The sequence below is a fragment of the Mytilus galloprovincialis genome, chromosome 5 (genome assembly GCF_965363235.1).
Source record: "Mytilus galloprovincialis chromosome 5, xbMytGall1.hap1.1, whole genome shotgun sequence".
NCBI lineage: Eukaryota > Metazoa > Mollusca > Bivalvia > Mytilida > Mytilidae > Mytilus > Mytilus galloprovincialis.
In genome coordinates, this window is record NC_134842.1 from 6,904,475 (window position 1) to 6,918,831 (window position 14,357).

General features: G+C 31.9%; 1 protein-coding gene across 1 annotated transcript in view; it reads right to left on the minus strand.

Annotated features, from left to right (window-relative positions):
• LOC143075039 (uncharacterized) overlaps positions 1-14,357 on the minus strand; it is a 70,169-nt gene that overhangs the window by 29,074 nt on the left and 26,738 nt on the right. The window contains exons 27-29 of the mRNA XM_076250276.1: positions 14,020-14,223; positions 13,261-13,467; positions 12,672-12,811 (exon numbers count right to left, since the gene is read on the minus strand). Coding sequence (XP_076106391.1) covers positions 12,672-12,811; positions 13,261-13,467; positions 14,020-14,223 — 551 coding nt within the window. The remainder of the gene's footprint in view (positions 1-12,671; positions 12,812-13,260; positions 13,468-14,019; positions 14,224-14,357) is intronic.

The window sequence follows — 14,357 nt, forward strand, 5'->3', positions numbered from 1 at the left end:
CGATTTATTTTGTTTGTGTGAATAGAACCCTCTTTAATTTGAAGATAAATGTATATTTATTAAAGGGAGATAACTCAAAATATTTTACAAATCAAAGGGAGATAACAAAAATCTTTTATTCTTTTTACTTGTCATGAACCTCTCAACTAAATATAATAATTAATACATTGTCTTTAGAATACAACTATCTTTATATCGTAAATGATTAAAATGCCATACTGTAAATGAATTTTTTTTTACAAAAATGACTTTACAGGTACCTATGCCAAAGTGTCATCTTATTGTTGAATGTGTGTATGATTGTATAAACTATGATTGTGTATTTGTTTTTAAGTTACAATGTATCTGCTCAATTTTGAAATGTTGTTTTGTTTTATATGATAATGGATAATATTGTAACAGTGTTGTCTATGAATGTAAGGGGTCTTTTTTCTAATTCAAAAAAGAGAACAGATGTTTTTGATTGGGCGAAGGGCAAAAATGCTTCAGTTATTTGCTTTCAAGAAACCCATAGTAATAAAGATATTGAAAAAAAATGGGAAGAGGAATGGGGAAATACATGTCTTTTCAGTCATCATAGTAACAAAAGTGCAGGTGTCAGTATTATGTTCAAATTAGGTATTGATTTTGAAGTGCATAATTCTATTATTGATATAGATGGTCGTTATATTATTTTAGATTTAACGATAGAAAATATACATGGTGTCAATGCTCACCCATAAAACAAAGTCGGCTTGATTTTTTTCTAGTCACAGAGGATCTGTTTTCACTCATGAAAAATACTAGCATTATTCCTGGGTATAAATCAGATCATTCTGCTATTACTTTCACCTTTTCTGCCAGTTTAGCAAAGCGGGGAAAGGGATATTGGAAATTTAACTCCCAATTGTTACGAGATTTAGGCTATATCAAAAAAAGTTAAAACATGTATAAATGAGAGTATTTTAGAATATTATGAATCAGGCAACATAGATGATCCTTTAAATGTTAAACTCTAATGCAATGATCAAGTATTTTTTGAGTTGATAAAAATGAAAATTAGATCTTTGACTATTGGTTACAGTATTCAAAAAGCGAGAGAGGAAAAAGCTGCAACCCTTTTACTTGAAAATGACATTCAAAATTTGGAAAATTGTATGAACATATCTCCTGATGGTCAAATTCATGCAGCTTTAAGAGTTGGCAACATAGAAAATTAACCCTAATGGGAAAGATTACTGTTATTAAGACTTTGGCACTTCCAAAAGTAATTCACCTGTTGACTGCACTACCCAACTTGCCAGAGTCAAAATTAAATGAATTGAATACTTTATTCTTTTAATTCATATGGAATGGAAAACCTGATCGAATTAGACGAAGTACTTTAATTGGAGGTATTCCACAAGGAGGTTTAAATATGATTAATATCCATTATTTTAATATATACCTTAAGATTGGCTGGATAAAGAGGTTTTCATCCTATTTATATGGTAGTTGGCAATCATTGTTATTAAAAAGCCTTGAACAGTATGGTGGAGAAAGAGTATTGCATTTTCAAAAGGAGAAACTCAGAGAAATCTCTGATAGTCTTAGTAATCCTTTTTGGAAGGATGTATTTTTTAGCTTTCATGTAGCAAGGCCTGCTACCAATATCTCTGTTCAAGATATTTTGTCTTTAGATATTTTAAATTTCGCACCTCTAGTAGATTTTCCGTACTTTATTCAGTGGCAGAGAAGGGGAGTGCAGTCTTTGTTTTTAAATGGAACAGTAACAAAGCTCAGTTGTGCAAAGATCTAATAGTCAATCCGACTTCCTTAGCAGGTTTAAATGATATTTTAGAATTAATAGACAGCAATACAAATGACGCTGCCAAGGCATTAATATCTCACTTGCAAAATATTTGTACAGAAGCAGGGCTATTATCATGTCATAATAAAAACAGTGAACGTGCTATTAACAATCAGGAATGGTTTGACTCAGAATGTGTGTCTATGAAAAGAAAAAAGTGTAAATTATTAAATGATTTTCGAGCAACTAGCAATGCTGACATACTACAAGAATATGTTAAAACGAAACAAAATTTTAACAAGTTGTGTGAAACTAAACAAAAACAACACAAAGAGAATAAGAAAACTGAATTATGTAATATTGCCAAAACTGGAGATTCTTGTAAATTTTGGAAATTGATCAAATCAGTTATTAGTAAATCTAATATACCTAGGTCAAATATTTCTAGCAAAGAATGGAAAACTTATTTTTCTGATCTTTTGAACCCTGAAATAATAGATAAAGATGTAAATTTTTCTGAATTTGTTGATAATTTTGTACAGGCTCATAATACTGAATGTGATTTATGTACTGATGAAAATTTTTCATATTTAGACAGTGATATTACTAGTGAAGAAATTTTAAGTGAATTAAAAAAGCTTAAAAATAATAAATCACCAGGTGAAGATGGTTTATCAGGGGAATTTTATATATGTTTATCTTCAACACTTCTGCCAGTGTTATTAAAATTATTTAATAAAATATTTCACACTGGAGATTTTCCAGAATGTTGGTCTACTGCTATTATTATTACATTGTTCAAAAAAGGCGATAGAAATGATTGTGGTAACTATCGTGGTATATCACTTTTATGTGTTATAAGTGAGTGTGTTATGAATGAGCATTTAATAGAAGAACAAGCTGGTTTTCGCAGTGGCTATTCCACAATAGATAATATTTTCATACTGTGTAGTATTATTATGAAATATTTATCAAGGAAAAAGGGTGTTCTGTACTGTGCATTCATTGATTTTAGCAAAGCCTTTGATGGCATAAATCGTTCAAAACTTTTTTATATATTGTTAAGTAAAAATTTACATGGTAGAATGATAAAGCTATTGCAAAATATTTATGGCAATGTCAAAGCAAAAGTTAAAACAACTGATGGATTATCAGAAACTTTTACATGTAATTCTGGTGGGAGACAAGGTTGTACTTTAAGTCCTTGGTTATTTGCAATGTATATAAATGAACTTGCAACTGAAATTGAGAACAGTGGTGGAAATGGCATCTTTATACATGAGAACTTTCATAACGTTATGCTACTACTCTTCGCAGACGATCTTGCACTTATAGCTGATACACCAATTGATCTACAGAGAAGATTAAACAATTTAGAAAAGTATTGCGAAAAGTGGAATATGACTATAAACATGGACAAATCAAATATTGTTGTATTTAAAAATGGAGGTAAATTATCTAAAAACGAGAAGTGGTACTTCAATAATGAACCTTTAAAAGTTGTCAGTTATTATAAGTATTTAGGAATATATTTTTCCAATAGACTGAAATGGACTTACTGTTGCAAAACATTACGAATGCAGTGTGAAAAGGCTCTGAACATGATAAAACATTGTATGTGTAAACTTGGAACTAGAGATATAAATCTTGGATTTAAGTTATTTGACTCTATGGTTGCTCCAATTCTTTATTATGGTGCAGAATTATGGGGAACAGAGAAAGTGAAAGACATTGAAACTGTTCAAAATAAATTTTGTAAATGGCTACTAGGAATGGGCCAAAAGACTAATAATCACATAGGAAGAGGTGAATGTGGCCGTCATGAACTATATATAAATTATGCGTGTAAACCTATTAAGTATTTTCTACACTTACAATGCATGGATGATAACAGACTTCCAAAACTATGCTATCGTATGATGTTTAAAATGAATGAACATGGACGTTTAAATTGGTGTTCTAAAGTGCAAAGACTATTATTTTCAAATGGATTTGGTGTTGTATGGGAAAGTCAAAGTGTTGGAGATGCAAAATTGTTTTTACATTTATTTAAACAGAGACTTACAGATATAAACTTACAATCATGGTCAGATTATATTGGCAACTCATCAAAGTGTGCTTTTTATTCAAAGGTTAAGGATTATATTTGTATAAATGAAAATATACAGAAACTGTCATATAATCTTAGATATGAAATTTTTTCAATTTTATGTTCAAACCATAAGCTAGCTATTGAACAAGGTAGACATGAAAACCAACCAAGGGAAAATAGGTTGTGTAAAATTTGTAATACAAATGAAATAGAAGATGAATTCCATTTTGTACTAGTTTGTCCAATTTTGGCTGATATAAGGAGAAATTTTTTACCATTATGGTGTCAAAGTAATTGTAACAGAGACACTTTAACTAGTCTTTTTAGAACAGAAAATTTAATTACTTTGAAAAATCTGGCTGTATTTTTGAAAAAAGCTAAATGCTGTAGAGAAGAAGTCTTGTCACTATGACTTGATCAAATGAATATACTTAATAAATAAATAAATAAATTTATTACAAATACAAGTTTATAAAACTTTTTGAAAATTAATAGATATATATATATATATATATATATATATATATATATATATATATATATATATATATATGTTGGTAATATGTGTGTATTGTATTGTTTAATATATGTTATTATTGAACTGTAGTTGATATTAAAATGTGAATTTATAAATGTACCGTGGGCTGGAGACCTGTTTTTGTACAATAAACTTGATTTGATTTGATTTGATTGCAGTCTTTGTTTGACCTTATTAACTTAGAGACTAAGGACTTTTGTAATTTTGATCAGATAGGACCAAGACTTCAAACAAATAATTTTTTAAAGTATTATGGTCTCATTGCAAAGATTCCAAAGTATATGAGAGAACATATTAAAGAAAACATTGCTCATGTAAATTTTGAAACTTTTAACTGTATTGATAATTTTTTGGAAAGATTATTGTGTAACAAAAAGGCAAAGTTTGTATACAAAGATCTTGTTGACAGAAATGTGCAACTGCCAACAGAAAATTTCTTACAATGGGAGGAATTACTAGGTTTTGAAATTACAGATTGGTCAGAATATTATATTATTTTAAGAAAATCATGTAAAGACACTTATTTAGGGACTTTTCAATACAAATTTTTACACAGAATAATTGCAACAAATACTTTCTTGTATAAAGTTAAACTTAAAGATTCAAAGCTTTGTACTTTTTGTAAGATTTCTGATGAAACCATGGAGCATTTATTCTATGAATGTCCAATAACACATTTTATATGGCAATCTTTTTCACAAAAATTGAAAAGATATTTTGTGAACTTTACATTATCTAAGAAGCACATTTTTCTTGGTTTTCAAAATGAGAGTTTACTGTTGAATTTGATTATTATTATTGCAAAGAACTATATATACAGATGTAGGTTGTATGAAAAGAAACCAAGTATTATAGGACTATTAGCAAAAATAAGAAAATATCAGGAAAATGAACAATATATAGCAAAGAAAAATGGTATCACACCTTATTTTCAAAAATTCTGGGCCCCAGTAGATTACATTTTTACTGATTAGTAATAATTACTTTTGATTCAAATCATATAAAATAATCAAAGCGCTGTAAGCGCTGAAGGCAGTTAACCAAAAACCAAGACAACCGTAATTATGAAAGCTGTGGCAAAGTTGACTCAACATTAAACATTCATATATAGTACATTTATGTTTATCTCATGATTTATTTATTAAGGCAAATAATTTATATGTTATCAAGGTTTCAAAAGCAATGCATATAGCAATGTATATTTTTTATGGTGAGTCTGCAGTGGTATAAGTTCCCAATGAGTGCAGTTGTTCTACTTGGTAGTTAACCTTGGTTTTATTTGAATGCTAGAATGCTAAAACAGGTAGGGGTAGGCAGAGGATTTAGGGGGGGGGGGGTGCCCCCCCCCCCCTTTTTGGGAAAAGAATTGGTTGCTTATATAGGGAATCACTGTTCAAAGTGTATCTGGGAGCGGGCCCATCTTAGGTCAGTCAGTGGGTCCCCACTTATGAAAATTTCTGGATCCCCCACTGGGGGGGGGGGGGGGGGGGGTAGGGTGATCCTAGGGACTTCCCCTAAATTTCATTTTATTTGTTATATTGTCCCATACATAAATATATATGGTTTAGGTGTGGGGATCTCATTGGTTTCTAAGTTCTCAAACAGGAGGGGAAGGGTGACCCCAGGGACTCCCCCTATATTTCATTTGATTTGTTATATTGTTCCATACATGAGTATATATGGTTTAGGGGTGAGGATCTTGATCTTCGGTCAGTCAGTGGGCTCCCACTTATGAAAATTTCTGGATCCCCCACTGGGGGTAGGGTTACCCTATGGACTTCCCCTACATTTCATTTAATTAGTTATATTGGCCAATATATGAATATATATTGTTTTGGTGTGGGGATCTCGACCGTTTCCAAGTTCTCAAACAGGAGGGTTGGGGTGACCACAGGGACTTCCCCTATATTTCATTTGATTTGTTATATTGTCCCATACATGAGTATATATGGTTTAGGGGTGAGGATCTTGATCTTCGGTCAGTCAGAGGGCTCCCACTTATGAAAATTTCTGGATCCCCCACTGGGGGTAGGGTGACCCTATGGACTTCCCCTACATTTCATTTAATTAGTTATATTGGCCAATATATGAATATATATTGTTTTGGTGTGGGGATCTCGACCGTTTCCAAGTTCTCAAACAGAAGGGTTGGGGTGACCACAGGGACTTCCCCTATATTTCATTTGATTTGTTATATTGTCCCATACATGAGTATATATGGTTTAGGGGTGGGGATCTTGACCATTTCTAAGTTCTCAAACAGGAGGGTGTACAGTGACCCAAGGGACTCCCCTATCTTTCATTTGAATTGTTATATTGTCCCGTACATGAATATATATGGTTAAGGGGTGGGATGTTATATTGTCCCATACATGAATATATATGGTTTAGGGTTTGGGATCTCAACCATTTTTAAATTCTAAAGCAGGAGGGTTGGGTGACCCCAAGCGACTCTTCCTATATTTCATTGATTTTTCATATTGTCACAAACATGAATATATATGGTTAAGTGGTGTGGATCTCCACCGTTTCCAAGTTCTCAAACAGGAGGGGGTGGGGTAACTCCAGGGACTCCCCCTATATTTCATTTTATTTATTATATTGTCCTATACTTGAATATATACAGGGGCGGATTCAGTCGAAGGGGGGCGGGCGTGCACCGCCCTTAAATTTGCAAAGCATGGGTTGTTCTCAGCTTAATAAAGAATATTCCGATAATTTTACCTCAAATTTTTTTAGCCTCGCTCAGCTCAGAAACAATTTATGTTTGCGCCCCTCCTAACCTAAAATCCTGGATCTGCCCCTCATATGGTTTAGGGGTGGGGAGCTTGACCGTTTCCAAGTTATTAAACAGGAGGGGGTAGAGTGGCCAAAGGATGCCACCTATATATCTTATGATTTACTTACATTCAGGTATATATAATATAGTTGCATTATTTGTGAAAATAAAGAAAGAAACTTTCAGCTACTTTAATTGACCCTTCAAAATTGAGATAAAAAAAAATAACCCTTCGAAATTGCAGTAATATGTTTACACTTTAAAAGCATCTCACATGCATTATCATCATTTATGACTGATTTAGACTGTGAACATGAACATGTAAACTATATTCTTAGATATACTATTCCCAGCTGTCACGTTGTACTGGATTTTTAAATTAAAATTTGTCAAAAAGAATTTTGAGTTTCTGTATAAAATATTTTTCTGCTTTTTCTTTCTTTTACATATATCTTTTGGTTTACAATTCTAGTGTTTATATTCATTTACCATGCATATATGTATTTATTCACCTGTTTGGATTTATTTTGTAATTGATCGCCAAACCAGGAATTACCCTTATCCGCTTCCGGAATCGGATCCGATATTGTAAAATTTTGTCTTCACGGCCGCCATTGTTATGTATTTACAATGTTGTTTTTGTCAATCAGATACGATTTTACTAGAATTTATACAATATTTGTCGGCGATTTTCTGTATAAAGCTAGCGGTTGAACAAAATGGACATCGCTGTCATGAATAATAATGATAAAAATAAGTTTTTAGCTCGTTCAATTGGAGACTTTGGTGAACATGGTGAAAAGGTTTGCAAAGTTAATTCTTATTTTCATTCAAGTGGAAGGTGACTACGTCGGGCGTAGCTAGAAAGCAACTATCCTAGTCGAAATTCCGCTTGCAAAAGTGGAAGGTCGCGGACCTCGGACCACCGCTAATTTGCACACCTGCCTTCAAATTGAAAAGATACGAAAATTTCTTTTTTTAATTTGAAATTGCCGCCAACAGCATGAACAGTTGAACTTATTATAATAATAGACTACTGACCTAGTTGTACTAGGTATTGATGACAAACAATATTCCTACGACTTTTGCCATTTGGGAAATCTAAACTGCTTGTCTTAAGAGATTTTCGGCGATTAAATATTTCATACAATTGTTCTTTGACATCTTGGCCAAAAGCACAAGTCATAATGAACTACACAAGGATTCTTAATAAGCACTATGTTCCTATGTGTAACTTCAAAACTTTTGGATAAATCGACGATCATTTAAGGTTTTTCTGGTCATATTTTTTGTAATCCAGAATAAAAAGTATTAAAAAAGTGTTCAATTAATTATATATAACATAGTAGCAAGCTAGATAATGACAATGGTAAGTATTTCAGCATTTATTGGGAGAACTCAAATCTAGGGTGCTCGCATAATGCAGCTTAACTGCATAAAAAAAAAATGAAACTTAATTTATAAAGAGCAGATCTTTACAAAGATAACATTTTTCTTTGCAATACACAAGTTGATATATATGTTTTGTTAATGCAATTGCGAGAGTGTGTGTGCGTATGTGTGTGTGTTTCTTTTCCCCTTTTTATTTTAATGTTAATATTCAAATAATATATATTCACAGTAGAAGAAAAAAAATGTAGTCAATTTTTTGTTGTATATATCAAACCCCTTAACACCATAGTCAAAGGGATTGTAAAAGCCTGACTACTGAAAAACAAATAAAAAAAAAAAAAAAAGTTTATGATATTGCATTTAAAATAAAAACCATTTACATCAATTCCATGCAGAAATGAAGTATAAAGTGCAAAAGTAACTTCGTATGATTACAAATCTGTGAGACACCATTCTGTTATGTGTTTTAAGAGGAGCAGTTGTGAATACGAGTGGGACATTCAGATAACCAGGAGAAAAGACAATCATATGGACAGCTGGCTTCCAAATCACTACATACTGCTGCTTGAGCATAATAAGATACTGTAAACCAACTTATTTTCGCGACTAGAAAAATAATGCAAATGAAAATTGTCATGTATTTGTAAAACTTGGCTCTTTCCCTTTTAAACAACACCATGTCAATTAATCAAAGAGCAGAATGCTCTGAGGGATACGATTGCCATAGTTTTCATTGACACATGTATAGCAGTTCTGCCAAATTTTCATTGAACAAATGCATGAGATTTGGCCAAAATTGAAAAGATCAAAGAGGAAAAAAATAGATCCAAGAATACTGCCGCAAAATAATATGAACATGCGGGAGTCTCAAGCATTTTTGGCCAGTAACCCTGGTACAGCTGGATAGTATTAATCTCTAAACTAATTCAACTGCACATGCAAAATGTAACAATCTGAACAGTCACTCAACTTAAAGAATAGCCAATCCCCGTTACAAGTGTATGAGCCATGTACTTATTGTGCTTTATCGAATTATAGTTATCCTGTACCATTGTAAACTCGTACCACTAAAAAAACTTGTACCAATGCAAACTCGTACCATTGCTAACTCGTACCAACTTATTTAAATGCATTCAAATGGTGTTAAATGATGAATATACATAATATACGTTACTTTCACCAAATACCTCTTAAGTCTGTAAAATGTATATAATTTGAAAGTACAACGACCAATTTGTAGCTAATGTTCCTTGTTTATTGGATAGAAAATACTGTGGCAGATGTAGATAATTAAAGTATTAACAGTTTCACCCGAAGAAAATTTTTCATGAATAATTAAATCTTAGCAGTTAGTCAAAATGATTGCCAAAATTATTTTTACTGTCTATAAATAACAATGAAATGTAACTGATTCCTGTTAAGGGGGTCCGCATTTTCCCCGCAAAAAAAGCACATGGCTTTCAACAATTGTAAACATAGCATTCAATTTGTGATCATGGATTACAGCTTTAATTAACTTAAATTGGATATATATATATTCAACATGTTCAATTTTAATAAAGTACAGTTAAAGCAATGTTTTAACTTTCCTCTGGATTAAGTTCTACAGTGGCGGATCCAGAACTTTTCCTAAGGGGGAGCCCGCTGACTGACCTAAGAGGGGGCTCGCTCCAGTCATGCTTCAATGATTCCCTTTATAATCAACCAATTTAAACCCATAAAACATATTTTTTAATATATTTTTCTGAATGGTACGACTTCCCAGTAGTACAAGTTAACTTTTTTGGTTCCAATGCCGCGGTACGAGTTAACCTGCTTCCGTATCTTATCACCGTAATTCTAGGAGGAACCCTAAACTGGACCCCTGTTGTGTTCACTTATCGTTACACTGACCTTCGGTGCGAAGCTATATATAGAACGGCGGACCAGTTTAGGAGGAACCCCATTTCTTACTCTTTAGTTATTGAAGTTCCTTTGGGTCAGATGGCATGACTCCTTTCCGTACACACTCCTCTGTTTACATTGAGATCGTTCTTAATATAATACGACGTTTATCGGCATTAACGAGTTAATTCTTCTTGACCAATACTTCGAAAAGGGAGACAACTCGAAACGATAATATGGAAGATTCCATTTCTGCTGAAGGGGTGTTATAGGAAATTTTTACGATGAAACATTTATTTTAATTTAAATTATGCATATGATTTAAAATTGTGCAACAACAATAGCCCTCCATATGCAGACAGACATAGAAAGAATCCCATGAGTTTCAAATTAATCAATGAAGCGGGGAATCACTCAATCTGATACCCCTTGAAATCAGGAAAACTACACGCATGTGGGGTCTCACTAATTAGCGACAAAAATCGTCAAGAAGCGACAAGAAGAAAAAAAAATAGTGACAAAAAGCAACAAGAAGCTATTTAGCGACAAGAATACATTTTGTTATCACATACATCAAAATATTTTTTTAGGATTATATTGAAAGATGAAGAAATAAAAAAAATTCGAAGAAGAGATTGTGTACTTTTTATATGAAGAAATTAAACATGTGTAAGAGCAAAGGAAATGTAAACGCTATAAAATGAAAATAAAAACAAAGATTTGTCACCTTCCTTTTGAAGGATTTAATAAAAAAAAAACATGAAATATTATTTCCTTCCTAACTGTACAATTAATTTTTCCTGATAGGACCAACATTAGCTGTGGCTTCACTCTAAGGTAATACACAATTCAGAGCATCAAATGAGATTAACTAGGTGCGTGTCCTTTGTTTAATTGCTACAATAACATCCATTAACACCTTCATCTATTACATGCACCAGAATATACAATTATTGTACCGAATAGTGAACACCTGACTGTTTAAAACTCAAGATTGTCATCAGTTTCCTTTAATCTTCAATCTATATGCATAAACATGATAAATATCGTTAAATGAGACAATACACTAAATAAAATGATGAAAAATATTCACGTTTTAGTTAAGTTTTCCTCTTGTTTGATTTCAGTTCTTAATTTGTATTTCACAATTTGTGTATGTATTTTCTGGACAATTATGCACAAATAATGCATTTTGCAAGTTAATTATATATTGTACAAAAATAGTTTTAAAAACAAATAAAAATCAAAATATATTATTGTTCTAAAACACAAGTAAAAGTAATACCTAAAACGACAGGGTAAAGGTAATACTTCCTGTGATACCTTATATAAAATATCATGTAAATAAATGTAGCAACTGAATTAGATTTACAAGTTTAATTTTTTTCCCTATCAAAATTAATTTTCCTGTCGTTGAAATTGTTTTCTTTTGCATATCTTTTTAATATTTATTTCGAATAAGTATAAATATAAATAAAAAAAAAATTTCTTGTCGCTAAATAGTTTCTTGTTGCTAATATTATTCTTCTTGTCGCTTCTTGACGCTTTTTGTCTCTACAATTCTTTTTGTCTCTAATTAGTGAGACCACGCATGGGCATTAATACATAAACAAACCGCGACTTGCGATTTGGAACAAGAACGTTTATTAAATGATATGATGAATGGCTCTCCATTTCTTTATGAGAGTACAGTATCAAATATCAGTTTCATAACGGTAAAATATAGAAATACTCCACTTCAGTTCTTGTGACAGAAATAGAATTATCGATCTGCTTTCAGAGAACTCTCGCAAGTTATCAAAATTTGGGAATTCCCTCTGACGTGTTTCTAAATTTATAAAAACACTAAATATAAATACTGTTTAATTCTGATTTTCCGTATTGTTAAAAACACGCATTTAAGTCAAGGAAAATATCACACATGAAGATTATGAGTAAAACATTACAGGAAAGTTGTTTATGTTCAATTGTTTTGCTTGTTTTTACCTTTTAAAGCAAGACAATCATAAGAATCTGAGATGTTGCTGAATGTTTAGAATAAAACGAATGACGTGAGGGAGTGTATCATAGGGTCAATGGTAAAAGTCTACAGATTGCTTGACAGCAATCGTATCCCAAAAAATCATGAAAGTAAATAGCAGAGAATCGATCTTGAAAGATGAAACGCGAAATAAAGTATCCACAAAATAATTTGGTATACAGCATGTAAATTACTCACTGCATACAAAGTGGCATTTCTAATCTCATTAATCAAAACTAGACACTTTGTCATATCCAAACCAAACTCAGATACTTCTTCTAGAAGGTCAGGTAAGGTCAAGGAATAAACTCGGTCTTCAAATGGATCTTGTGCTTGTTCTGAGGTTAAAAAAAAGTAAATAATTTTAAAAATAATTCGTTTACAGTAAGAAAATCATGTTGGTTTTTTTTTTTAAATATCTTCCAATCTTGAATATAATGGAGCCTGTAATTCTGACAGTGATTTTTGATATATATCATATTTGTTTTTCATTCATTATTTTGTAAATAAATCAGGCCGTTAGTTTTCTCTTTTGAATTGTTTTGCATTTTTCTTTGGAGCCTTTTATAGCTGACTAAGAATTATGGGTCTTACTCATTGTTGAAAGCCGTACATGGCACTATATTGTCATTTGGTCTGATAGAGTGTTATCTCATTTGCAATCATACCACTTATTTACTTAGATGTTTTAGTGGCTCCTACCAATCTTTTGAGTGAAATTGGTTACAACTGATATTTTCTTTTCAGGCAGATTGTATCAATTAATATTTCTTTCTCAATTACGTACTGTTGTAACACACTTTGTTGTCAGTATCAATGGGTAAATCTCTGAGGAGTTCTACATCTTCAAAGCAGGAGTAATGAGTTGTAGAACATACTGCTCCAGATAATGTAACATTTACTCTGCTGTCATTTGACGAGTCAATTCTAATATCAAATACTAACTCTCTGTCCTCTGTCTTAGGTAAATTAACCACCATGATATGTTTCTGAGCTGAAAATTAAGAAGACAAACATTGTATTGTGGATTCATTATTATTCATTGGATACCAATTTTCGTGTGATTCCTGGGTACAGGGGAACTCAAGTTTTCCTCAATGCATGAAAATCAATACCTATGAAAATAAATAAATCCACAGTATTAAAGAAAATGTTACGCCTTCGTATTTGATGGAACTACATAATACTATGCTAGGCCTTAGACAGTAGTTTAATTGTTTTCTAACTCTCTTAACTAAGGAACCTGATGTTTAGTTGTTTTTGTTTGTAAAGATGTGGTTCACAAATGTTTTTTTTTTTTTTTTATATAGATTGGATTGTTGGTTTTTTTATTTAAATTGTTTAACATTTGTCATCTTTGGGTCCTTAATAGCTTGCTGTTGGGTATAAGTCAAAGCCAAGGCTCCATGTCAAAGGACAAACAATTGATTGCTTTTCACACATAGTGACTTGGATGTAGAGTTGTCTCATTGGCACTCATATCACATCTTCTTATTTCTATAAAAAGATTTTTTCAAAAGACATCTAATAATTGTTTTCCACTTACAAGTGAGTGTAAAGTTTTTCATTTGATCCTTTATTGTGATGTGAAGCTGATTAGAACAGCTGTCAAGTCTAACGTCAACCTTGACCAAAGCCCTCTCAAATCCATCCCTGAACACCATTCCACATGTAATACCATGGCAATCTTCATGGGCTTCACAGTAATGGCCATACCCTCCTATTATGGACTTTTCAAAACTTCCACATTCTGAAAAAAATAAAGATATGTTTTGTTTTATTAATATGTACTTCCAAAAACTGCTTAATAGCAAATTTCAGATAACATTTTGAAACAGTCAAATTTGCAAATTTTCAAGTAGATTTATTTGTCTCCCCTGTTTT